Source organism: Nuphar pumila, chromosome 1 (genome assembly GCF_984573655.1).
Source record: "Nuphar pumila chromosome 1, dmNupPumi1.hap1.1, whole genome shotgun sequence".
In the NCBI taxonomy this organism is placed as follows: Eukaryota; Viridiplantae; Streptophyta; class Magnoliopsida; order Nymphaeales; family Nymphaeaceae; genus Nuphar; species Nuphar pumila.
Window position 1 is genome coordinate 21,966,127 of NC_143249.1, and position 26,853 is coordinate 21,992,979.

Here is a 26,853-nt window from a genome sequence, read left to right on the forward strand (position 1 = left end):
AGGGGAAGAGCGATGGATATGGAAAAATATCCTATGTCAACTTGGTGTAAGTCTAGAGAGTGCTTTACCAGGATGAGTAGACCTCCCGCATAGTTAATCACAGGCTTGAAGAAAAATCTGCACCACGCCAAATTTTGGAGACGATAGAGCGTGAGATAACCTCTATCTTTGTTTCACAAAGGGAAATGAGATCGGGCTTTTCTTGAAGGATCCAACTTGCCAAGAAAAGACGCTTAGAGAGACAATTCAGGCTCCGAATATTCCAACACAAGATCTTCATAACTGATAATCCGAAAATCCCCTCAGAGTGCAGATCCTCCCAGACCGCCTCGAAGAAACCCCCAACTCGCCAGATGGAGAAGGCAGAGGTCGACGACGTCTTCTGATTAGGAGATCACCCTTCCCAATAGAAGATTGCCATCAGACCAAATTAGGAGCTAGGCTGACGTCAGGGCTGCATCACTCAATCGCGACCAAGGACGATAAGACATCTGCGATAGCGGCAAAGGTTTCACGCATAACGGATTCGACGCTTAGTAGATGTGGTAGAGGAAGCGATAAGTCTAGACACTAAGCAACTTCGCCCACAGACATGCCCATATAGGAAGAGATGGGACTGCTTGGTTTTGCGGTAGCCGCGAGAGAAGGAGAGACCGAGGAGTGGTCGCTCCCCTGGCTATCGAAGGGCACTCCCCAGAGGAAGATGAATAGTCCACAATAGTCGGAGCCCTGTAACTCATGGATAATGGAGGAGGATTGACAATACTGCAGGAGACCAGGCAAAGCGAACAAACTATGCATTTGACAGAGAATGATGAAACCAAGGCTGAAATGCCATCCATGAGCGTGCAGAAAAAATGATTCTGGGCCGAGACTCTAAAAAAAGGCAACGTATTGGTCCATGTAACAAACAAAGCCTCTGCTGGATATAACCTCTGCTGTATGAAAGGCCCAAACTCAGACCCCCATAAGACAGCGCATGCAAAATTGAAGATATGGCATCAAGAAACGTGCTGCCAGAGCTACCTCGCGCATCGATCCTGATCACCAAAAAGGGAAAAGGCATTCCCTCATAAAGAAGAGAGTCTCTGAACGATAAGCCCCGAAAGGAGGAGATGACATCAGGTGATGACGATGGTGAGCTCTCACCCTGAGACAAAAAATACTCGCACGCAGACTCAACAGCACAACGACCGCCAAGTTGTCGAGCGTGCCCGTACGCCACCGCCTCCAAAGGAGAGCAAAAGGTCGACAAAGGACGTTGAAAAATCTCGCACGTCCATGTGGACCTCGGGACGTCGAACAAGGGCCCCACCCTGGCCACAAGAAGTTAGCGAGCATAGAAACCGAGGGGCCAACACATCCACCAAAGCAGAGAAAGTTGATGACACGACATGGGCAATGTGGGGAGACCATCTGCCTTACCTATATCCTTAACACCACCTAAGAAAATGAAAAATGAGAAAGAATCGAAAAAGTACCTCCGCCAAATAGAAAAAGGTGACTCTATCGCAGCCACCCCAGAGCACGCAGCCTGCAACCCTGACCTGTCATAATCACCGAAAGATGCGCCCTCAGATATGACATCAACACAAAGATGGGGGGAAACCGGCAAAGTGGAGCAGGATCCGACCCGACCCAAAAGTTCCAGCGAACCACTGGGACAGTCGCGACTGAGAAGGTTACGACCGAAATGCTCCCCTAAGAATGACATCGGCGCGACCGACGACAGAAGCGTCTTCTCCCAAAAAGAGCCGATCTTGATACCCACAAACGATGATGAAAGATCTTGCAAATTGCCTATCTGGACCCAAGGCAAGAACGAGGTTTTGCGAGGGAGTTGCGAACTTCGCGATGAGGCCCGACCACAGGTGGAAGGAGAGGAAGCCGTCGCAGAGCGCCTGGATATTGGGTGCCTCCTAGACCTGAACGACGCAGAGCAATGGAAGCAAGCATGATGCCTACGAAAGTTGAGAGACAGACAGTCTGCGCACCACCAGTCACCCTGCAAAGCCCGATGAAGATGCGACCAAGAGAGTTTTTTGGAGAAAGCTCACTGTCAGGATGCGATCACCTCCTGCCAGTTCCGGCCGGCGACCGAACTTGGAACAATGCGGTAGAAATAAGAAGCCCAAAGTATAGTGTCAACAGAGCACGTCTGAAGGGATTCAACCCTGACGGCCCACAAGAAATGCTCGACGTCGCTTGGGAGCAGCGATCCGAAAAAGATACAGGACGCGAATGCCTTTGAGAGGGAGAAAAACACCCGGAAGGATAAGCGGAACGGAAGGGCAACAAAAGTGCCCTGTCGACGAAGAGCGAAAGCGAGTCCCAATCGTTCAAAGCCTTCTGGATTGAAGAAAGTATGAGCTGATTGACACGCAGGGGGTGTGATGGGCATAAGCCCCAAAAGAAGGGGGGAGAGGGAGGCATTGAGAGAGAGGCGGAGGTGATTGTTTAATGAAAGCTCAAATCAACATTGGAGAAAGGTTTGTGGAGGCAAAGCTGGAGCCGAACCTTGCCACAAACTCATACCCTGAATCACTAGATGTTTGCTATGTGTATTGAACCAAACCTGCTCTACTGCCTTTCTCTGCCTCCTAAGTTGCCTAAATTGCAGAGATTTGGGGTTGTTGAGAGAGGGAGAAAGAGTGTTGATCTGGCCATGCTCCCTTGCCCTGCTCTTCACGTTGCGATGGATTGATCGGACATCAACACCACGACGAAATCTGCACGGCTGAGTGCTGACGATGCCTCAATCACTAAGTCACCCGCCACCGCACCGCTGGTTGGCTGTCGATGCCCCTTCACTCGGAGCAAAGCTGGAGCCAAACCTTGCCACAAACTCATACCCTGAATCACTAGATATTTGCTATGTGTATTGAACCAAACCTGCTCTACTGCCTTTCTCTGTATCCTAAGTTGCCTAAATTGCATAGATTTGGGGTTGTTGAGAGAGGGAGAAAGAGTGTTGATCTGGCCATGTTCCCTTGCCCTGCTCTTCACGTTGCGATGGATTGATCGGACATCAACACCACGACGGAATCTACACGGCTGAGTGTTGACGATGCCTCAATCACTAAGTCACCCGCCACCGCACCGCTGGTTTGCTGTTGATGCCCCTTCACTCGGCAATCCGAACAAACATGGCCTCGCAGAGAGAGAGAGAGAGAGAGAGAGAGAGAGAGAGAGAGAGAGAGAGAGAGAGAGAGAACCTGCTTTCTTGTCGGAGATCCGTCAAACCCGGCGTCTGGTGTCACACAATCGTAAATAGCATCCAGAGCTCGGCGTCGGGAAGCGGACGGGGATGGGTATATATATATATATATATATATATATATATATATATAGAGAGAGAGAGAGAGAGAGAGAGAGAGAGAGAGAGAGAGAAAGTTGAAACGTTATCGTGGCATTAGAGAGAGAGAGAGAGGGAGAGAGAGACTGGAATATGTAAACCAGCAAAACATGTAAACTAGAATATTTTTCCTATATAATATATACACACGGCACGTACGTTCATGCCTTAGTTCAAATTATGTAGTTGCATTCTGCATCCATATTGTACCCACGTCTTTATCCAAATCCATTTATGCCAATGATATTCGACTGAATCCAAGCACATGCAGTCAGTTTTGGTAGAATGACAAGTATCTGATTAATAATCGAATTCTTTGAGGTTTTACATCAGAATTTTAATTCAAGATTAAACCAAACCTAAATCCGATGAATATCCAAACCCGATCGAATATCTGTACATCAATATCGGATTAGCTATTTTCTGCTAGTCGGATCTGAATTCAATACTACCTTTTTTTATTTATCTGAATGCCATTTTGATTAGCAACAGATATCCGAGGTGGTATACCATGTGGTAAGCGGGGTCCTATGTCAAGTTGAAGGCCCAGGTTCCAAGTGGGGGGCAGCTGTTGCTTTGGTAGGGGTCCTCCTAACCCCGGCTTGCCTTTAAAAAAAACAAAAACAAATATCTGGCAGTTTTTCCAGAAAGCGTGAAAAAAAAAATTAAATAGAAGAGATTAACTTTTCATTTTTGTTTTATTTTAAATTTATCTTTTAAAACTTTCCATTGCAAAATTAATTCAATGGGGTTTTCAATTTTTTTCAACAATGCAAGATTCAAAATTTTCAAAATATCAAGTGAATTTGGCTGCCGATACTTACCAAAAAAACGGTCTGTCACTATGGCTAGGGCCCGATAATACGGGAATCAGTAAGGCCTACATCCAAACCGTGATCCATCAAATTATTTTAAGAAAGTGATTTGACATCTTCACCGTCCATTGCTTCATCCCAGAGGACCAAATGGTCTTTATGCAATTTGTGGACGGTGAGGATGCCAAATCACTTTCCTCACCTGATTTGCTCTCGTTCTCGTTCAAGACTCAGCTGCCCAAAATCCGGATCGTGGATCCAACCGGATTCAGGTTGGGGCAAGGTCGAACCACATACCAGACCAGGCCCCGCACGAGCGCGACCACCGAAGAAGATTCTATCTAACGAAAACGTGGCACGCGTGGGGTTCGAACCTTCCCTCTCGCTCCTCCACGTCAGCATCAGATAGATCCAACAACCACCCGCCGGCCGCGGCGTCTTAGCTGGCCTCAACTGTGCCACACGCAATCCCTACGACGTCATCATTTTTGGAGGTGGTAAATTACCATCCTACACGAATCATTTAGAAAAGGACCCCCTTTACCCTCCTCCCCGGCTTATGTTCATCCCAGACCTCCCTATCGTCCTATATGAAATGACCATACAATCCTAAATTTTACCGCACGTTTTTCAGGACGGACGTGCTTGCATAAGGGTGTTTTGGTCTAAAATTTTGGGTGGCCGGTGAAGCTGGTAAAGGCGCATTTGTGACTCACATGGTTTAATAGCGCGAAGCAGAAAAAGTTCAAAATAACCTCCACAATGGAAACAATGACAAATCTGTCCTTTACTACTTACAACTTTGCAAGTACCAAGTGATTGGATTGTGGTTACCAATGGATCAACCCTATGACCCAATTCAGTCGAGCCGAAACCCACTGCATAAGTTGTTGCGTACCAAATGCTGAGACCGGTAGGGATGGCAGTGGACCGGGGGAAATGGGGCTCTGCCTCGCCTTGCCCCGGTTTAAACCGGGGATGAAGGACATGAAACAGAGATAGAGGCGGGGATGAAGGTTAAAATCAAAACTCGTGTGGGGATGAAGGTTAAAATCAAAACTCGTGTGGGGATAGAGGTCAGGATGGACTTACACTTTCTCCCGCCCTACCCAATCCTCGTCCCAATCCCCACCTTGCCCCGCCCGGTCCCAAATCCTTGTAAGGAATGACAATGGATCTAGGGAAAATTATGCCCTGCCCCGCCTTGCCTTTGTTTGGATAGGAGATGGAGGACATGAAACAAAGATGGAGGCAGGGGTGGAGGTTAAAATCCAAACCCGTGCAGAGATGGATGTGGGGATTGAGGTCCGGATTTTGAGATGGGGCACGGGTGGAAACCTTGTCCTCCGCCCCCGCCCCGGTCCATTGCCATCCCTACAGACCGGGTGGAGTCTCCAGCTTACATTCGATTACGTCCAATCCAAATCCGACTCGTTTAATAAACCAGACCCGAATTTTGTCTTAACGATATCAAATTACGTTACAATAGACAGCCAAACTCTCCTGTCTTAACGTTCATCTCTCACAATTAACCATCACACTTAAATGACCGAAACACCCCCGTTCATGAAACGGAAAGTATCGCTATGTTCTTAATCATTCTAAGGGTAAAGTGGTCATCTCATACCCGAATCCTTCCTCCAACCTCCTCCGTCTTAATTCTATGACCCTTCGCAATTAATCACCACCCGCACCACAGCGAAAGTCACTGTCACCACAGCAAAAGGCAAAACTACCCAAAAAGAATTCCCGAATATCTTACCCCAACGCGTAATCTGATCACTTGTCTAGATCACTGAGAGATATGGCGGAAAGTAAAGTATGAATATGAGGGTAAAAGGGTCATTGAACCATGTACAACAGGACCCTCCCCCGCTGTCCGTCACTCTCGCGCCCCTCGCCTCTCGCCTCTGTCCCAATCCATACAAAGCTCTCTCTCTCTCTCTTTGCAACTCCCTCTCTCTGCAACTCTCTCTCTCTCTCTCTATAGAGAAATGGAGGGATCGGAAGCACGTCACAGGTAGTTTGGGAATCATGCCGGCATGGTGGACGAGGTCTTCTTCACCGAAGGAGGCGAAGAAGAAGAAGAAGAAGGGCGCCGATTCCGCCAGGACGAGGCAAAGCCCCGACTCCGAAACCCCTAATCCTAGCATCCCTCTCGCCGCCGCCACCGTCCCTTTCTCCGTCGGCTTCAATTCCGCGAGGCACAGCGATCTCAGCTTGAGTTCCGGACCGGCTTCGGGCTTGGCATCGGAATCGGAACAGCCGGCGAGCCGGGCGCACCCACTCCCTAGGCCGTCCGTGTTCTCTGTAGAGGATCCGATCTCCTCGGTCTCGAGCGAGAGCTCGTCGGGCTCGTGCTCGGATCTAGGGGTTCCAATTTTCAGGTAAACGGACAGAACGTGATTTTCTGAGTGTTTTCTCGTGATTTTTTAGTTGATTTACTACAATTCGGAAAATTTTTGTGGTTGAATTCGTGCGAGTTCAATTTGAAATTTTATTGATGGCTTGGGATTTTCTTCGGTTATAATTATGAGATTTACGGGAATTATCAGTATTGAATTCTTCTATGGTTGATTTTGACTGGATCTTTTTGGCAGTTCAAACAGAAGGCATGTAGTTTGCTTTCTTTAGGCGTTTGGAGTTCAGAGATCGATTCTAATATCTCCATAATTACTCATAATTTTTATAAGGATCATGAGAATTAGATTAATTTTCAGGTTTTAGTTGATTTAGCCTTCCATAGAATTGAAATTTCCCATGACTAACTAGGCTTTTTGTTAGCGTACTTATAAATGTTATGCCTATTAATTGTTTCGAGGAGTTACATCGTTGATTTTTTTAGAAATCGATTATTTTTGTGTTTCTTGTAGTTATTCTATTCCTTTAGCACCCAACTGAGAATTCTCTTAAATTTTCTACCGTAAGTGTCATTTCCATAATAACTCAACGTTTCCTTTTACATATCTTCTGCTTTCTAAATGTTTTATGTTGAAATGTTGGTGACATTTATGGTTTTAATTAATTGGCTGAATTTCCCATAAATTGCGTTGAAGTTGGTTGTGTTCTCAGTTAATTTTGGTGTGCTGTGGTGAAAACATGAGATTTGTCAGTTTTTTTATTATCAGATGGTTGAATTAGATGAGTCTTGGAAAATTCAAATTGGCTTAATTTTTCTTGGTTGATCTAATCTTTACTAGAACTGTGACGAGTGTATGTTTCAAATCATTTTTTGGCTTTTGAGGATAGATTTGATCAAATTTATGATCCTTTCAAAACTTACTTTTTTGCTTTCCAATTGCTTTACTCAAGAAATTATGAACTGTAAAAGTATTTTAGTGGCGATGAGTTGGGATGTAGTTTTTTTTATCTCCTTTCTGATTAGATGGTTTCTTTTTCTCTCTTTGAGGTAATGCTTTGTTTTTGTTATTTGATGTTAAAGGTGCCAGTATGCATATTATCAGTTAAGTTTGCTTTTTAATTTTTATAAAATTTTCTCCAATTCATGAAAATTTTTGTTTTTTAATCTTTTTGAATTTTTACATTATGTGAACACTATATATTTTTCATATACTTTATTTCTTGTTGCATAGCTTTAATTTACCATGATAACATGGAGTGCTTTTTTTTTTGCAATTGCTAGAAGTATGAGTGTCACACCATTCTGTAATGTTGGCACATACTTAACTTTTTGTGCTACTTGAGAGTTGGATGATGCTTGTTTACCATTAATTTTTGAGATTGTGGGAATTAGCAAACCATTCATTATTTAACTTTATGTGGTTTGTACTTTTACACAAGATGTATGAGAATATTTTGTTGTCCATTGAATTTTGAAGCTGCAACATATGATTATGTTGCATTTTTTAACAGTCACATGACTGTTTCTTTTCTTTTCTTTTTGAACAAAAAAGATGGCATAACTATAACAGTTCATAATGTGAAGTGAACTTCATGGCACTTCATAAGTGGCTGGATATTTTGCACTAAGTCTCTTTATCAAATAGCACTTCATTGTATTTGCAGTGAAATAATAAAATGTGTAAGTTTTCTTACTTTGCTTGTTGTTCTTTTACAATTCTTTTTTTCTAACAAATTAAATTTGTCTTTTACAAAAGATATATAGATGGTGTGGACATTCCAAGGGATATAGGTTCAAGGTATGATCATCAAATCCAGCAACAATTCACAGAGAATAAGCAGCTTCTATCAAGCAGCCCAGGGTTGGAACACATAAAACCTCTCAATGGCTTTACACATTCAGTATATGATTCATCATTATGCAACAACAACAGTTTATTTTCTTCTCGGAGGGTGGAATCAGATTTATCCTTCGCAACCACTTCTAATTGTTCCTTTTCTCCACCTAGAGTTTCTACGGATACCAAAATCAGTTTGGCACAGGGAAGGCACAGTGCCAACCATTCTCTGGCACCTAGTCCAAGAGAGAGAAGTCCACACCCAGGCCCACGGGCACATGGTGCTTCCACACCTCCTTTGCATTCACGTTCAGAATCTCCGAGATCAAAACAAGAGGACAGCAGGTTTCAGTGTCATCCTTTACCACTTCCTCCAGGTTTTCCTTGCTCTCCCACTTCACCAATGCAGCATTGTTCCATTAGTTCTTCTACTTCACCTACACCACATAGTTCTACAAGGGCTGGACTTTCAAAGAATAGTTGCATAAACAGTGATCTCAAGTCAAGGTGGAAGAAAGGAAGACTTCTTGGAAGAGGAACATTTGGGCATGTTTATGTTGGATTCAATAGGTAATTGTTCTTCCTTGTGATCAACTCTTAAAAATTTGAATTCCTTTAGATGTTTTTTGCTGCTATTTTTTGCTTTTGTTTGTTGTTTTTGCTGGAGATTTGTGAGTTCTGTATGCTTTAATGAGTACTATATCATATGCAGATCACACAGCAAAGACTTCTCTTGTATGGAACATGTTACCTCATCTATGACTAATGTAGGTAGATCCTTAATGTAGTCCTGCCTTGACCAGGAATGCACTCATCTCCCCATGCATGAATTTATGCTAATTCCAACTCTAAATATATTCTTTGAATAAGATCTGCTTTTCTTTGTGATCGTTGACCAGATAAGTTAACCTTGAAATTTTGTGTGTATGATTTCTCTAAAACAAAGAAAACTGCATGCATCTTTTCCTTTTCTCTTAAAAAGTGTTGCCTTCATAAAAAGATGGTTTATGTTGATTTCTGTTATTTTAAAGATAAGAAAGTGTGCCCTTTTCTTTTTTTTTCAGATACCACTATCTACTACATAGCACAACTTTCAAATGTAGGAAAGACATGCTTATTATTGTCCCTTAGTTCAGATCTCTTGATACTTGACTTGAGAAGTGGAGTAAAACCCTAAATTGCTGGACAAGCATATGGGAGTTTGCTATGTTTGTAATTTGTATATAAAAAACTAACATATGGGAGTTGGCTATGTTTGTAATTTTATATAAAAAACTAGCATATGGGAATTGACTATGTTTCATAATTTGAATATGAAAAGTTAAATTTCAAAGGTCATATTGGTATCAGATTCATTGATAGTGAAGAAAACCCAAGGCAATACCATTTTTTCATGATTATTTATTTGAAAAGAAATCATTGCGTTTTTCTGAGATTTTGGGGTGATAGGTGATTTATAAAAGTATCTAATATTCTTATGATGATTGAGGATCATACCAGATCTATGTCGCATGGACACGATACAGCCATTTTTGTAAAGTTTTCAATATGACCACTCTTGTTTTCTGGCTTCGAAAGTAAAAAATAACTCACTACAAATAGAACAATGGTGTTCATTTGCTTATCTTGGAAAATGTAAATCAAGGTAATCAGAATCCCAGCACATTTTATATTTAGAAGATGCATAAAACCTGCATAAAACCTGCACACTTTTATTAATTAGATGAATAAAATCACATCCAAGAAGGTGAACTGTGGAGATCCCTCCTACCTCACTGCTTTTATGCATTGTTGGTTGGGTTGTTGTTGTGTTCCTTCAAAGTTGTAAGGGTATGCAGATTTTCATTTTTCTCATCACTGTGTGCATAAAGTCCTTTTACAGGGTATTCTTAAGTCGAAATTGTGTAACTTTTGCATGTCCTATATTATTTTAAACTGTTGATATTTTACATGTTGAATAAATTCCTAACTCATAAACTGTTTACCTTGGATATATTTATTCATGCGTTCATATGAATATTCTAGAATAAATCTATAGTCACAAATATCGTTCTCGAGAATTTTTCGACAAAGGAAAATCTCAGGAAATTTTGAAAAAAATTATTTTTCTCTAGAAAATCTTGGTAAATAAAAAAATAAAAACATGATATAAAGGAAAGTTATTTTACCCTTTCACACATAGTAAAACATTTCATATATTGACAAATATATGACTAATAAATATTTTAAAAAAATATTATTTGGTGAAGCCTCGATAAGTTAATGCATAATGGGTATTAAATTACCCCACATTAGACAAGGGAACATGAATAGTCCCATGTCGCTCGTGTAGAGAAAGGAAGGCCTTCCTTGATTGTATTTAGTATGTTTCACACCCTTTTCCCATTTTACTTTAACAACCCTCACGAGTTGCTTACGTGGCTGTAACGACCCCGTGACAATTTTTTTTAAACAATTGCGGAAACATTCCCAGAGACCCAGGGCCTTTGAAGTCATAACAAATCGACAACCACAAGAGATCTTATACCCATCATCCAAACCAACTTTATTAATTAAATTCATATAGTCTGAAAGCATGTGCAATAGAATGTAAACAAATTAAAATATGGAACCACGCTATCCAAAGAAAAGTTTGTCAAGTAGTCGTATAGTCCTCGTAGCTCGTTGCATAAGCATATGTCCTCTCACTGAGCCTTAGAGACTGTGAAAAACAAAAAATAGGGGTGTCAAAATCAATGATCTTGCATACAGGTCCCTCTAATTAAACAAATAAGCAAAAATAACATAAATAAGAATCATGCAATATTTTATAAGGATACAATTATGAAAAATTCATAACCCAAATAATCATTCAAGCAATAGAGAACAATTGCTAAGTAAGAGGGAATAATTATTATCAATAAGGAACATCAATTAAGCAATAAACACATTTATAATGCAATAGAGAGTAAATATCATGCAATCACCAAAACATCACAAGTAAGGAAACAAGTAAATATGCATGATCTAGTACATAATAGGAATATGCATAACATTAATGCACATGCATGAATAAATTATTATTTTTTATCAGAGTTTTTTTATATGCACGTCCTTATTAAATACATACAAACTTTAGTTTCTTTTTTTATTATCGTTGCCCGCAAATATTAAAAAACGGGTAAAATTTTTTGTGGTCAAGTTAAGTCTCCAGTTGTAGCTTAACACACAACTTGTATTTTATTACTGAGTTCTACACTCAGCATTTGACCGATATCAAGAATCAACACCATTGATCGGAATATTAGAAATCAACATCTAATGCCCGGATACTATGAAAATCAATAACCATAATATCACTTTATTGGTATACCAAAACAACAGCTGAGTCTACACACCACCCTCAGGCAAAGTGGCGGAATCTCGTTAAAACCATGGCTGGGAGGTGAACCTCAATATCGGGTTCAGGGGCACAACAATGCACACCGAGTTTTAGTATCCCTACGGTTCCCTAAAACTACAAAGTCCAGAATTCCCATACAATATAAGGGACATCGAAGAAGCATAGGTTACACTGTTCTTTTTTTTTATCTTGTTATTAATTCAACTTTTTTATTTTGCAAATCAACATGCAAAATTTATAACACAAGTTTGCAAATCAACATGTGAAGCTCATCACAGAACCCTAGCCCATGACAACATGAAACAGTGCAATTAGAACAACAATATCAAGTTTAATTTTTGCTATGCATAAACAACTAAACAATGAGCAACACATGCTCAAGGCTCGCACAACCCATGATGATCCACTTTTGATCATCGATGCTTCCATATGCAAAAATCATGAATAACATACCAATTATGCATTCATTTCACATGTTTTACAATGTACATTCACATATGCTAATTTAGAGATATGCATGAGCAATTATATTTATATGCATGTGTTCACATAACCATGCCAATTGCATACTTCTATTCATAAGCTTTCTCAAAGTAAACAAGTGAACAATCATGCAGTGGTGCATGTGCCAAACACAACAATTTAATGTATGCATAATATTACTTTGATTCAACATAATATAATATATCAAGTATAGGCATGTGAAAAGTTTCATTCTTTAGCCTGAATAAGTCTAGTCTAATACAAGAAAACAATTCTGGAGATTAACATGCTGAGCTCATCTTTTGTTTCAGATTCAATCAAATACAAAGAATATACAGAACTAAAATTCTTGATGTACTGTTTTGGCCTTTGTCTAAGTACAAACTGAGCATAACTGTTTGAAATTTTTTCACAAAAGTGCAACTGATTTGTCATAAACAAAAATCCTTTTTTTTTTAACTGCACCCAGCTGACTGGGCTCGGCTCCAGCCCAGACGAACTCAGTCGGCTGGTCTGGCAGCCCCTACACATGCACAGACCGGGCCTGTGTACAAGCTGCCACCGAATCGAATCCAGCTGTATTGCCAGTCAACCCAACGTAACATGAAAAAAAAACTTTCTGGGTTTGTCAGGCCTGCACCAGTCCAGCCGAGTAGCTGGACTGGGCCTGACAGGGCCAAAGCCTGCCCAGCTGAGCCACTCGGCTGGGCTGCCAGGCTGCTCAACCGCAACACACACACATGATACAAAAATTGTATATATATATATATATATATTTCAGTTTACTTTTTTTTTCTTTTTAAATATCATGCCCAGCCAACAAATCCGATCCAGCTGTATTGCCAGTCAACCCAACGTAACATGAAAAAAAAAACTTTCTGGGTTTGTCAGGCCTGCACCAGTCCAGCCGAGTAGCTGGACTGGGCCTGACAGGGCCAAAGCCTGCCCAGCTGAGCCACTTGGCTGGGCTGCCAGGCTGCCCAACCGCAGCACACACACATGATACAAAAATTATATATATATATATATATATATATATATATATATATTTCAGTTTACTTTTTTTTTCTTTTTAAATATCATGTCCAGCCAACAAATGGTTGGGCTAACACGAGAGGCCAAGGCCTGACAGTCGGTTGGGCTGCCAGCCGGCCCAAGGTATAAAAATAAATACCTTGGGCCCTGCACTACCTTGCACAGGCCGAACCTGTGCAGGTCTGCCAGGCCAGCCAGCCCAGTAACAATGCAAAGACATGAGCAAAAACTTTCATTGTGTAGGAAATAAACCTTAATATGTATACACAACAATTTCATGTAGCCATTAATCATCTAAATTCAGGCTTTATACTCAAATATGTATATGACGATGAAGTAATGGATCTTAATAATTTTTTTCTCCATCATCAAATGCATCATTAGAAGGAAGACTGGACTTAGATAAATCCATGTTTGTCATGTTGAAATCATGCTCTCCCTCGAAGTCACTCTTCTGGGTTTACGTCCCAAAATTTGGATGTTCCTTGTCTGCGTTAGAAACCCAATTTAAAACATATACAATAAGTTTAAAAAATATAGTAGTAGTACGTATAAATAAATACTGAAAGGTACGTAGTCGAAGCGGACCCAAACCCAACTAGAACGACAAAAAAAAGGCCTAGGGTTGGCTCGGTTGTCAGACTGAGCCCCGACCCTGGCTCACAAAAGAAGGCCGAGGGGTGCGCTTGGTCAGTTAGGCCGAGCCTAGCTCCCGGCCCGTCCAAGGAGGAGGGTTGGGGCCTCGCCCCAACCCGGACTGTCGAAAAAACAGGGAGTAGGGAGGAGCTCACCCCCCCTTCCCATGCGAAAACAGGGAGGGCTCGGTCCCTCCCCTGAAATCAGAGGGAGCAGGGAGGGTGGGCTCGATTGTCAGATTGAGCCCGACCCTGGCTCGCAAAAGAAGGCCGAGGGGTGCGCTCGGTCAGTCAGGCCGAGCCCAGCTCCTGGCCCGTCCAGGGAAAACGAGGAGGAGAAGGGTTGGGGCCTCGCCCCACCCCTGACTGTCGGAAAAAACAGGGAGTGGGGAGGAGCTCATCCCCCCTCTCTTGTGAAAACAGGGAAGCAGGGAAGGGCTCGCCCCCTCCCCTAAAATCAGAGGGTGACCCCCTTGCCGAACAACATGAGGGAGGGGCAAAGGCCCCTACCAATAGGTTGCAGGCAGGCGACAGGGGGGTCGCCCTCGCCAGACTGACGAAAAATTGAGGGGCAGGGGCAAAAAGCCCCTACCGATAGGTCAAATACGTCGCCCCCCGCCAGGGGAGCCTGACACCACCTCCTCCTCTCCTTCGTTGCAGACCTCTGGCGATCGCCGACGTCAACCCCACCCGCCAGCCTATTAGAAATAGAAGATCAGAAGAAGGAAGGGGACGAGGGAGAGGTTACCTGAGAGGAGTGTGGCCGTCGTCGGGGTTGCGGGTGGGGTTGACGTCGGCGATCACTAGAGGTCTGCAACGAAGGAGAGGAGGAGGTGGCGTTAGGCTCCCCTGAGAGACGTCGGGAGGAGAGGAGGCGAGCGAGAGAATAGAGGAGCGTGGGAGAGGAGAGGAGAGGAGAGGATTAGGGGAATTTTTTCCCCTAATCCTCTCTTTGCAGCACATTTCATCAAGCAAAAAAAAATTTAAGTCCAAAAAATGGACCAAAATGACCATGGGTGCATTGACTGCACCCAGGGTCGAGTTGACCGCACCGGGTGTTGCACCCGCATCACGTCGACGTGGGTGCAGCACCTGGTTTGTCGAATCCCTATGACTTAGGTTTTAATAACGGAAATAAACTTACATAGAAATTGTTTTAAAGCAATAACATACTAGATCGACGGCTCATCAAATATATATACTTATACGTATTTACTTGTATTCTAAAATAAATTTCGAAAAAGGGAAATTACATTAATTTCAACCATGAATGTTAGAGTAAATATTCAGATTTACTATTTTCTCATGGGTTTTCACTAAAATCTTGCGTGGAATACAAATTCATGCTCATTTTCTCATTCGAAACAAGATAAAGACCCATACTTTAACCGTAGATTGAAAGAAAACTAAGAAATCGTCTGATGGCCGGAGGCAAAGAGAGCTCCCAATATGCTCTTCTTCTTCTTTTTCCTTCTTCCCTTCTCTTTCTCTCTTTTCTCTTTTTTTCCTTCTCTTTCTCTCTCTTTTCTATTTTTCCTTCTCTTTCTTTTTTTTATCTTTTTATAGACCACAAGGGGGGTGACACCCCCCCCCCTTCTAGATGGGCTGGAGAGAGAGCGCTCTCCCCTTCTGGAACTCTCACTTTGTCAGTTTCCAAAAATTTTAAAATTCTTTCTTTTTTGACTTTTCAAAGTTTCTATTTTTTGAAAAGTCTTTCTTATTTTTGTAACTCTTTTAAATCTCTTATTTCTCAATAATTCAAGGAGTCCAATACAGCAACAACTACTACTACTACGCCTTCATCCCAAAACAATTAGGGTCGGCGATATGAACAAAAAAAGAAAATAATTCTGGGTCAAGGAGTCCAATAAGTTAACAAAAAATGAAATTCGGAATTAATTAAAATTAATTAATTAATTATTAATAATTAAATATCTAGAAACTTCCAGAGGGAACCTTATCCCTCTGGGAGTCTTTTTAACTCTAAATAACCTCAATTTAAATATAACAAGTGAATTTAAAGCTGGATTTTTGTTAGGCATGGGTTTTGGATCTGGATCTGGGTTTTGGATCTAAATCTATATCCAAAATCCAATTGGGTCCTGGGCTGGATCAATTCCAGATTAATATGGGTCTTGGATAGAGTCCAGATCCATATTAATTTGGATCAAATACATTGGATCCAGTCTGATCCAAATATGGACCCGGCTCGTCGAGGTGGTCCTTTTTCGAAAAATGTGATTTTTGGGTCAACCGTTGCCTGAATTCGGAAAAATAAAATATCATTACGCTCAAAATTTTGAGACACATCTAACAATATATAACTCGAATTTCACTTCTGAATTTTGCCCGAAAATAACCCAAAATTCGCTTGAATTTAAAGGGTAAAATAAAAGTTTCTATCACCTTTCGATTGGCTCATCTAGACCTTGTCGATGAGACCTGGGCCAAGCCCAGACTCAAAGACCATCGGCCTAATATCGAGGTTCTACCGATTTTCTTCTATACTCGGCCAAATTTTCGAAAATCTCAATTTTAACTAAGTGTGAAAATGCACGGTATTATAGTGGTTGTACTACATGAGCATTTTAAATAAGTGCTTAGTTTAAATTGTCATAGTCATGTTAAGATAAATATAATATTATGGTTTAGTTACCGAGGTATACCTAGGTACACTAATTGATGCTTCTCTTAAGCATTTTAATTCAATTATTTTATTTATTGTATGTACTCTCTTTTGAGTGATTTGTATGACCCTTTGTGTTAGCCCATTAGTGACTTTTGTATTTGGCTTGTGAAGCCTTGTGTTTATGCACACTTTGTATTCTTGTAAGCCCCTAAGAGGCATTTCTTTGTGCACATCTTTGTTTCATTACAAGTCAAATGTGCCTCCTATATTAAATTAGGTGAACGGTGCCTTTATTGGGGTGCAATTTTTGAATAGCACCTTTACTGGGCATGCATTTTGAAATAGTGCCTTTAAGAGATTGCAACAGTTTGCAATTAAATTCAAGATTTTCAAGTTAAGCGAGATTTTGAAAATCCCACAATATTATCGGGAATAATTCATTTCCTTAATATCACACGATAAGATTGCGAGATTTTGAAAATGCCAGTGATATTTGTGACTTTGAATAAATCTTAAAAAGTATCCCTAAAACCTGAGTTTGTGTTTTGATGAGAAAAATTTGCCTCAAAAGCTTGACAAGGTAGTTCTTGTTGTTGATTGTGCATTTCTTTAGGCTTCTTATTTGACAATATCATTATTTGTCAGTGAAAGTGGCCAAATGTGTGCGATAAAAGAAGTTAAAGTGATTTCAGATGATCCAAATTCCAAGGAAAGTCTCAAGCAATTGGGCCAGGTATTCTCCCACTCCACATCTAAACATTCAGATGGTTGTAGATTCATTGATATTTTTAAATTATAATTTTATTTAAAAGATATTTCAGCACAGGGATTTTAATTTGCTCTGGTTATCTTTCAGGAGATATCATTGCTGAGTCAACTCTCACATCCAAATATCGTGCAGTATTATGGCAGTGAAATGGTACTAAGGATGAATCTTTACTCATTTTTGCAATTTATTTTTAATGAAATGATACTTGACATGACTTCCTGAATGGATGAAATTGGAATTTCAAATTTTTTCTTGTTACCGGCACTTATTTGGGATGTGAGCCTTGATAAACTTATCCCAGACTTAGTCTAGTTCATATTACATGTTATACAATTGTGCAAAAAAGGAAAACCATCAACCTGCAGTTTTTATTGACATCTTTACGTGGAATAGAAGCTTCATAGTTTGCAGATACCTTTCAGTACTTCACTCGATTTCTTTCTTGCATTTTTTTTCATTCTTGTTACTGAATGAGGTTTGTATTGTTCATTCGATGGTTCGTTTGTTAATTTTATGTGATATTGGCTTTTTAAGCAAATGAGGCGTTGGTTAGCTAATAATAATGAAAATATTCAGCTCTAATTTTTTCTTATTGATTGTTGTTTCCCCATATTTGGTACTTTGTTTAGAGTCTTTCAGCATGTTATTGTGCTCCTGAAGTATAATATTGTATGCTTTTAGTTTGTTCAAACATACAAGTCATTGATTAATTAGAGAATGTGTGTGTGTGCACGCATGTGCATGTGCATGTGTGTGGATCATAGTCAATGGTTGTCAGAATAATCTCAGGATTCTGAAGAATAAAGATACAATGCGTATACTCACTAATCTACTTTTTTTAGAAGTGTTCAAAAAAGTAGAAGACATTTTTGAAACGTAGAAAAAAATAAGAATAGTGAAAGAAAAGCAAACCTAAATTTACTGGACCCAAAGCCAAACTGATATGAATTGCATTTGGTTCTGGGTCCAGGTACCCATATGGATCATCAGGTTTGGGTTTGTACAGTGTCAGGTATAAACAGGTTTGGGTTGTAATGTGTTGCTCTGGGATCACTTTGGATGTAAATCAGATTGGGTTTGTAACATTTTGTGTTGGAATCAGGACAGGAATGAATCAGTTCAGGTCGTAACAGTTTGGCCTTGGTTTATTTCTAGTAGCAAATCATGTTGGTTGCCAATTAAGGTTTGGCTCAAACTCAGTTAAGAACGTCACTAGGAAAAATTTTGAGAACAAAGATATTTGTAAAGGCTTTGATTTGTTACTTCATAAAATTAGGATATGATTATGTATTCATCTAGGATTTGAGTCAGTTTGGGTATTGCTCAGTTTTTCATTTGTTTGGATACGAAATTGTTCAGTTGTTTTAGGCACAATCATAAAATGGTTCTAGTACGGGTGGTTTTGGCTACAAACTACATTCAGATCCATGTTGGTTTGGATAGATATTGTAAAAAAAAAGCAGGTTAGTGCAAATCGGTTTGGGTCCTAAAATTACATAGCAAAACTAACATTTTTTCTGCTAAACAGGTCTAGCTTTTTTATGTAATCCATGGGTCTACAGAATTTAGGTCATGTCTGGTCTAACTGGTTTGATTCTTTTGTTTGGATTAGGGTTTTGCCACCTAATTTACATCGCTGGCCTAATCCTTGTTGGTTTGGATATAGATGTTTTTAAAAACTAAGCAGGTTAGGTATAGAAGCAGGTTAGTGCAAATCGGTTCAGGTTCTAAAATTACATACTCAAAACTAGTGTGTTTTCTGCTAAACAGGTCTAGTTTTTTTATGTGACCCATGGGTCTACAGAATTTAGGTCACGTCTGGTCTAACTGGTTTGGTTCTTTGGTTTGGATTAGGTTTATCCACCCAACTTACACCCCTGGCCTAACCACCTTCATTGCTTGTAAAGGCTCTCTTTGTTTAGCTGCCTTAACTTCACTTGCCCAAGTAAATCCATAAAGTATGGGCTACCTTTTCACAAAGTTGGTACACCATCTATACGTGGACTTGGACTTGTTTCCTGTCATTTCACTGCTTTGAAGGCCGTGAAGGCACTCTTTGCTGAAATTCAGATTCTTCAGGTGGATATTTAGACCGCTAGTGGCTTCTTTGGTTGGAGTAGGATGAAGAGCAGAGGGAAGAAGTCCATCAAGCTATGGAGATAGTGGTTACAGTTATGGTAATTTATTGGCCTGAATTCAATGAAGTTGCTTGCATGAAAGGATTTCCCATGTAGTTTCCATTCATGAATGGATCAAACTGAATTTGCAACGTTTGTGCTTTGGTTTCTTGCAAAGTGAGGATCTTACATGTAAGTTACGGCAGAGGGAACTGTCTGGGATACTCCTTTGTCTTTCTTGGGTTAACATTCATCATCCTTGCCCCCTTGTACCCCCCTACCCTTTTATTGAAAATTTCTCTTGCTGACGTTTAAATGTGCATCTCTCTCTCTCTCTCTCTCTCTCTCTCTCTCTATATATATATATATATATATATATATATATATATATATATATATATATATATATAATGGTACTATACACCAGCAACCTTCTCAATTTTGTAAGGCATTCCTTGCATGTCTTATGGATCTGACAGTATAGATGTGATTTCCATAGTTTTTTAATGGCGAACATGCATTAATTAAGGTATTTTGATGCTTAGACAGGTTTTTAGAAGAATCTTAGAATAGTGGTCCAATGCAGTAAGACATCATAATGACAGGTTAAGAAATTAGACCCAGAGTATTTTTCTGACTAAACAGACCATGTTATACACATGTACAGTGTCTGGTTGGCTAAATAATATCTGCAACCATGACTTTTTACTAGTGCATATGGTACTATCTAGGGTACCAAAGTTAAGCCCATGTGTGTATGTGTATAATTTTCCCATTATGTTCTTCGATCTTGTTGTTCATCATATTTGATTTTCTTTTTGTTTTGCATTACTTTTGGTAATGCTGCATCTGGCATCAGCTTCACCTACTCGTGATCTCTTCTTCACCTACCATATGATCGGGGCATCATTGCTAAGTCTCATTGGTTGCTGGTCACAGTTTCCCAGGTGCTTAGAAGGTCTTACATGTGGGGCTAGGATCATTCAAGCTGTAGAGAACCCCTATGTGCTAGGTCATGCTGAGCCACAAGCCATGGGTCTTCGACCACAGTATGTTGGACATGTGGGTACCACAATATGTTGGACATGTTTGTAACCATTCTAGTCCATACCACAATGATTGGGAGCCTTTAGGCTGGTTCATCCAACACAGTTTGCTTTAAGTTTGAGTTTCTCTCTTAAAATAATATTATATTTTCTTCATTAGTACTTTCTAGTATCTACAGACTACAGATTTACATATCTTAACCTACAGAATTATATGTTGGGAATAAAATGATTCATTGTTCCCAGAGATTATTGCTCTTTTTTGCAGATGATGGGATGATAATGTGAAACCTAACATTGACTAACTCATTCAACAGGATGATTCCACACTATCGGTTTTTCTGGAGTATGTCTCTGGAGGATCAATTCATAAATTACTTCAGGAATATGGACAATTTAAAGAGCCAGTTATCCAGAACTACACTGCACAGATTCTTTCTGGGCTGGCTTACTTACATAAAAGAAACACTGTGCACAGGTTTGCTATTGGCCTTATGACACTTTTTTTTTTTTGCTATTCGCCTTATGACTCTTAAACCTCTTTTTTTTGTATATAAGAAACTGTGGATGCTCTTATTTTATCTATTTTATTGAAATATTTTTGTAAATTTTGCAGGGATATCAAAGGAGCAAATATACTAGTTGATCCTAATGGCATAGTCAAACTGGCAGATTTTGGCATGGCGAAACATGTATGTGTTCATACTCAAAAGTTAAATTATTCTTATCCACTAATTGTCTGTTTGTAAACGATTGATGTAGCTCCTATTTCTACAAATGCCTAAGCAAAATCCAGTTTCTTTGCATATTTATGGTTGTAATGAAGATCAGTGATCAATATCTTTTATATGCTAAAATTCAGCTTTAGCAAAACCGAGTTTGAGACCATGATCAAGTAATAAATGTGTGTAAAAAATTGGACTTTACATCATTAAGTCAATGAGTTGATCCTTTTTCAGATGTGGTTGAAATCAATATTGAAAAAGATTTATCTTTTCCTGTACTATTAATCATAGCATGCCTTGAGAATTTTCAAGAACTTGAACATCTTTTACCAAATTGCCTTCAAGGGGAAGATGCCTGAGTGCATCATCTCCTTTTTTCCAACACAGGTTGAGCGAATGATCTTGCTTGGTTGACATCATAGTCACCGATATTGCCAATATTTTGAAAATATCACAATATTATTGCCATTTTTAGCTAGGCCGATAATATTGAAAAAATATCATGATATTTTTAAAGTATTGACAAAATGAAAATATTGCAATAATATCACGCTATTTTTATATTTTGTGATATTTTTTATCGTGATATTATCACACTATTTTTGTGATTTTTTTAAAATTTTATTTTTATATAATTTAAATTCAGTTTTTCTATTCTTTGGTTGCTTTTGTATTTTAAAGACGTTTAAAACTTGTTTCTTCATATTTTTTTCAGGAAAAATAATAGAAAACCTATTATTTTCCTATGTTTCTTATTATTATTTATATTTTTCAATTTTTAAAGCTTCCTAGATTTTCCAAGAAAAATCACTTTGTGAAATAATCTCCAAGAAGAACCCTCTCCAAGAAATTACCTTGAACCATACAGGTGGCTATGGTTGACATTAAGTCTAGATACCTAATTATTGTTTATTCTGATTTTATTTTTCTTTTGCAACTTAAGTTCTATGATAACTATGCTAACTATGCTTACCTCCTAATGAGATTTGCTTCATCAATAAATTTGTTCATGATATCTATTGGAGTGTTGATCAAACAACTAGAAGAGTATATATGCAAGTTATAATTGCACCCAAAAAGAAAAACAAAAAAAATGTAAATAGTAACCAATTTCTATCTATATAACATTGGATACTTTTACCAGGCCCCCATACTCACGTCGTACCATGTCAACATGGGGCTAGCACTGGGTTCTTTGGAGTATTGGTCAACTGCATTTTGAACCTTAACCGACCCATGTTATCCATTATACCATGTCACCAGATAATTGCTCTTAGGTGATGTTGGTAATTATCTTTGCAAATTACAGGCAACAATTTACTCAGACTTTAATCACATTCTTTCTCATGTCGTTCTTTGCATTGCTCACCTGTAGAAATCTAAAGCTTATCTGCCAGATGAGATGTAGGACTAATCAAGCACAACTTGTTAATCTACAAACAGGACTGTTTTCTTCTGGAGAATCCAAGCAATGACAAAAATCAAAAGTTTACTAGTTTGTCTTTTTTATTACATTTTAATTGTTTTCCTTCTTGTCTCCAGGTCAGTTCTTGTTCTTCTCCATTATCCTTCAAAGGAAGCCCATACTGGATGGCTCCTGAAGTATGTGATCTAAGCTTCATTGCATATTGGGATTTGGAATTATACCTTTCTTATCTGTCCCTGTATTTCATTTATGAGTTGCATGTGCTTTCTTCTCGAACAGGTTATAATGAACACCAGCGGCTTTAACTGGGCAGTGGACATATGGAGTCTTGGTTGTACAATTCTTGAGATGGCCACATCAAAACCACCATGGATCCAATATGAGGGGGTTGGGCCTTCTCTTTTCCATGTCTTTGGCCTTTTCCTTTTTTAATTTATGAGTTCATTGTCACTGATGAATTAGGTCAGTGATACCTTATCTGCTATTCTTGGAATTCATCAAGCAATTTTGTTTGAATTTACCAGGTGGCTGCAATATTTAAAATTGGAAACAGCAAAGAAATCCCAGCAATCCCTAATTATATATCTGATGATGGGAAGAACTTTCTGAAGCTGTGCCTACAACGTGATCCATCTTCACGTCCTACTGCAGCACAGCTTCTGGATCACCCTTTTCTAAGAGACCAAGTTGCAACAAAAGTTCCGAAGATCAATTCAAATTCGGATCCAGGGTCATCTTCTCCTTATGGCATCCATTCACTGGTATTATATTGAAGATTTTGAATACTTTTTCTTTGTTTCTTCTTCTGGAAGAAATGTTTATTTCATAATTGGAAATATATAGGTGTTAGACTATCAGGAAAAGGCAAAGTGTTGTTATATAGTCTTAAATGTGTATCGTATTAGCTGTGAAGATGCATACTAATGGTATGAGCTGATGGTTTCAAGCTATGTCACCTGGGTGCGGGTATGGGTACAGAGGGTACGATGCGGAAATTCCAAAAAATGTGGGTATGGGAACATGGCTATATATATATATATATATATATGCAAAATAAATTCAAAATAAACTGAATATAATCTAAATTTATATGCTATATCTAAAATATATATTATATACTGAAAATATGAAGTTATAAACTGAAAATATAATTTTAAATTATAAATTCAATACAAACTTATATGTACGGAAGGTAAAATCGTGTGTCTGGGTGTCGACACGGGGATACACATGTTGACACGGGTACGGAGGGCAAAATGGAGTGTCTGGGTACCATAGGTTTCAAGTTTCAACCTGATGGGGAGCACATAAACGTGTCTAAAGTTTGCAATTTAAATGACTGCCATCAGTGGTGACATATGAAAATCTGGATTTGTTTCTTTGTTTGAGTAAAGAAATGGCATAATTTTATTGATAAGGGGAACTTAGATTGGAACTGCGGACAAGATATCAGGGATACCTTTTATTTGTCATTTTGCCAGGAAATATTGGTGTTCCAGAAAGAGTGAAAGGTACTCCTAGGAACAAGGAAGTTAGCTTGATTCAATTATGATTGAGACCCTTAATCAAGAAAAGTTCTTGCTAACTTTCTTACACCTGGTGGGTCAGTGGAATGGCCTTTTGGCAAGTGCAAAAATAAGATGAACACTGCTCAACATGGCAATTGACATGATCTCCCTGCTTGTCAGTCCACGTCATTTCATTACGTACTAATATACTACAAGCTATTGAGCAATAACTTCTTCACACATCCACAGACCAGAGAAGCTCCCTAGATATGATCTATATCAGGTTGCACTTCATCCAATCATTGCAGGTAATGAGCAAAGATAGAGAAATGGATAAACCAAAATCCATTATGCTATAAGTCGAACATGGATCCTTGGTCTAGGACCTGATGTACCTCGAGAGCATTATAAGGCCAAACAGTTCCTAAATAATACTTTTTACCATATTGCTTTAAGTAACAGCACTGTTTATAAGTTCAAATATCCATGGGAGACTTATAACAATGAAACAATATAATCTTCTTGGAAATTAATCGACTACCTGCTTCTCCACAAAAACTTCTCTAATTTGCTCATTTAACAAACTACTGAATTGATCACTATAATGGAAATTATGTCATTTATTACATGGTTTTGGAATCATTTGGCTGTGTTTTGTTGGGATTTGTTTATGTTTTGGCATACTTCTAGCATGCTCGTGTCATTATGATATGTTGCATTTAATTTGAGGTTCTTAATTCAAGTGACCAGAGTTTTTCTATTGCACGTCTTGCTTCACCTCTGTCTTGTCCATATCTGATAAAGAGATGTTGACTTGGTGACACTCATGGCCAGCATCTAGTCTTGAGTGAATTGGGTCAATCTCATCAACATGTGTCTACTCGAAATATTCTATGTAATTTTCTTTACGAGATTTGTTTTGCAGCATTGGCTATTTTCTTTTTGGTCAGGTGACCACTTGTCACAGCTGTCACCTTTTTTACTACTATTGATGTAATGGTAACCTTGGTTGTTTCAAAAGAAATTGTTTTATTTGAATTACAATTTTAGATTAGGAAGCTATTCCCAGTATCATTTCATTTGCCCATATGGCAATTGTGGTGCACTAATTGCACGGGAACATATTTGGGAAATCTTTCAATTGCTTTGTGCATCTTGTTTTTAATGTTCCACTTATAGACGTTTAACATTGTTCTTGTTAGCTAGTTATTTGTCACTAATTGATCTTTGTTCTACTCTTCAGTTTACATCTCCTAAGCAGACAACAATGCAGCCAACTAGCAGCACAAGGAATTCTCCAATCCGTGATGGAGGTTACAAGCCATACCATTCAGATGGATTCCCAATCACACATACGACCTCGAGGTATGTTACTTCTGATAATATATTTTTGTTGTTCAGTATCCTGTGGCTAGGCTCAAGTGTTTGAAGAAGACCCAAGACTTATCTGAGACACCGAAGTTCCAAACTCTCTTTGGACTTTTGGGAGGATCTGAGCTGGCATGGGGCACCCGGGCATGGCATGGGCCTCATGCCAAGATCCATCAACTGAACAGCTGATTGTATATCAGGGATTTGAAATACCTGATATAAAGGGAATGGAGGAGAGAGCTGAGGATCTCGACTGTGATTGTTTGGGGGTGGGTTTTGGACAACAGATCCTTGGATCTGTCATCAGCTGATCTCACTCAGATTTTCAGATCTGAGGGATTCAAATGCCCCCTTGGGTAACTGTAGGATCTGGGTCAATGCTGATTGGTGAACCGTCTTTCTGGTAGTGGACCTAAGTATGGCTGTGCTTCAAAAATATGAGAAACTATTTTGATACTTTGTTATTTTCTTGCAGTAAAGAGTTGTCCAGAAGGAATATGTCTTTGCCTGTCTCTCCCTCATCAAGCCCGCTAAGGCAGTTCGGACCCACTATGAGGACTGGTTGGGTATCTCCACCTCATTTGACTTCAGTGACAAGTAGGGGTGGTGGTTACCCAGCAGAGTCTTCAGTAGTTACCCGTGTACAACTGAACTCAATCCACATGGATCCAGAAGTCTACCAGATGATGATAACACCAGATGGCTCCCCAAGAGCTAGAACCATGTATAGGTAAATAATGTTGAAGAGTTTTTAAGGTAGTGGGTGGACAGACTAGAGATACCACTGTAATGGTTTTTGCATTCTCTCTCTTTCTGATCAAAGCCATATCTAACTTGCCATGAATTTCTCTTTCACCTTTTTCAAAAGAGAAAGGGCACCAACCTTTTGGGGGGTATGTCATTTCTGTCTCATATTCGAAAGTGCTCAAAATGTATCATTCTCTCAACCCCATATTTTGAATAAACAAATGCCAACATGCTTACGCCCGGTTTGTAAATATTGTATGCAGAGTAATGCTGTATTAAGTTGAGAAAGAAATATAAAAGCTGTTACATTGGTTTCTTTCTATGAAGGCTGGTTAGTTTTTATTTGATCAATTGAGCTGCTGTCACATGGACAGGACAAAAAGGACATGGGACACGAGATTGTTGTTTAATTTTGCATTGAAATAGTATACCTAAGGGACACGACAGGGGGGTAAGTTGGATTGTCTGTGTCTGGTAGGTTGGAATTGGCCCAATCTTGTTTACTGTCTCTCTCTCTCAACCTTTCCTTGTTACTCATTTCCCTCCTGTTGTTAGCGCGCCCTATAAATGATCAGAGGAAGAGTTTAGGAAAATGATCCAACAGTTTGGAA

At 39.4% G+C, this 26,853-nt stretch overlaps 1 protein-coding gene across 1 annotated transcript; it reads left to right on the forward strand.

Annotated features, from left to right (window-relative positions):
- Positions 1–6,066: 6,066 nt before the first annotated feature.
- On the forward strand, positions 6,067–26,554 carry LOC149848316 (mitogen-activated protein kinase kinase kinase 3-like). The gene is made up of 11 exons (XM_089990468.1): positions 6,067–6,557; positions 8,289–8,939; positions 17,179–17,266; positions 17,390–17,452; positions 20,783–20,943; positions 21,082–21,157; positions 22,733–22,792; positions 22,896–23,003; positions 23,141–23,377; positions 25,368–25,489; positions 25,971–26,554. The coding sequence occupies exons 1-11, from the start codon at positions 6,205–6,207 to the stop codon at positions 26,227–26,229; spliced, it is 2,178 nt and encodes a 725-aa protein (XP_089846594.1). The 5' UTR covers positions 6,067–6,204; the 3' UTR covers positions 26,230–26,554.
- The last annotated feature ends 299 nt before the right edge of the window (positions 26,555–26,853 follow it).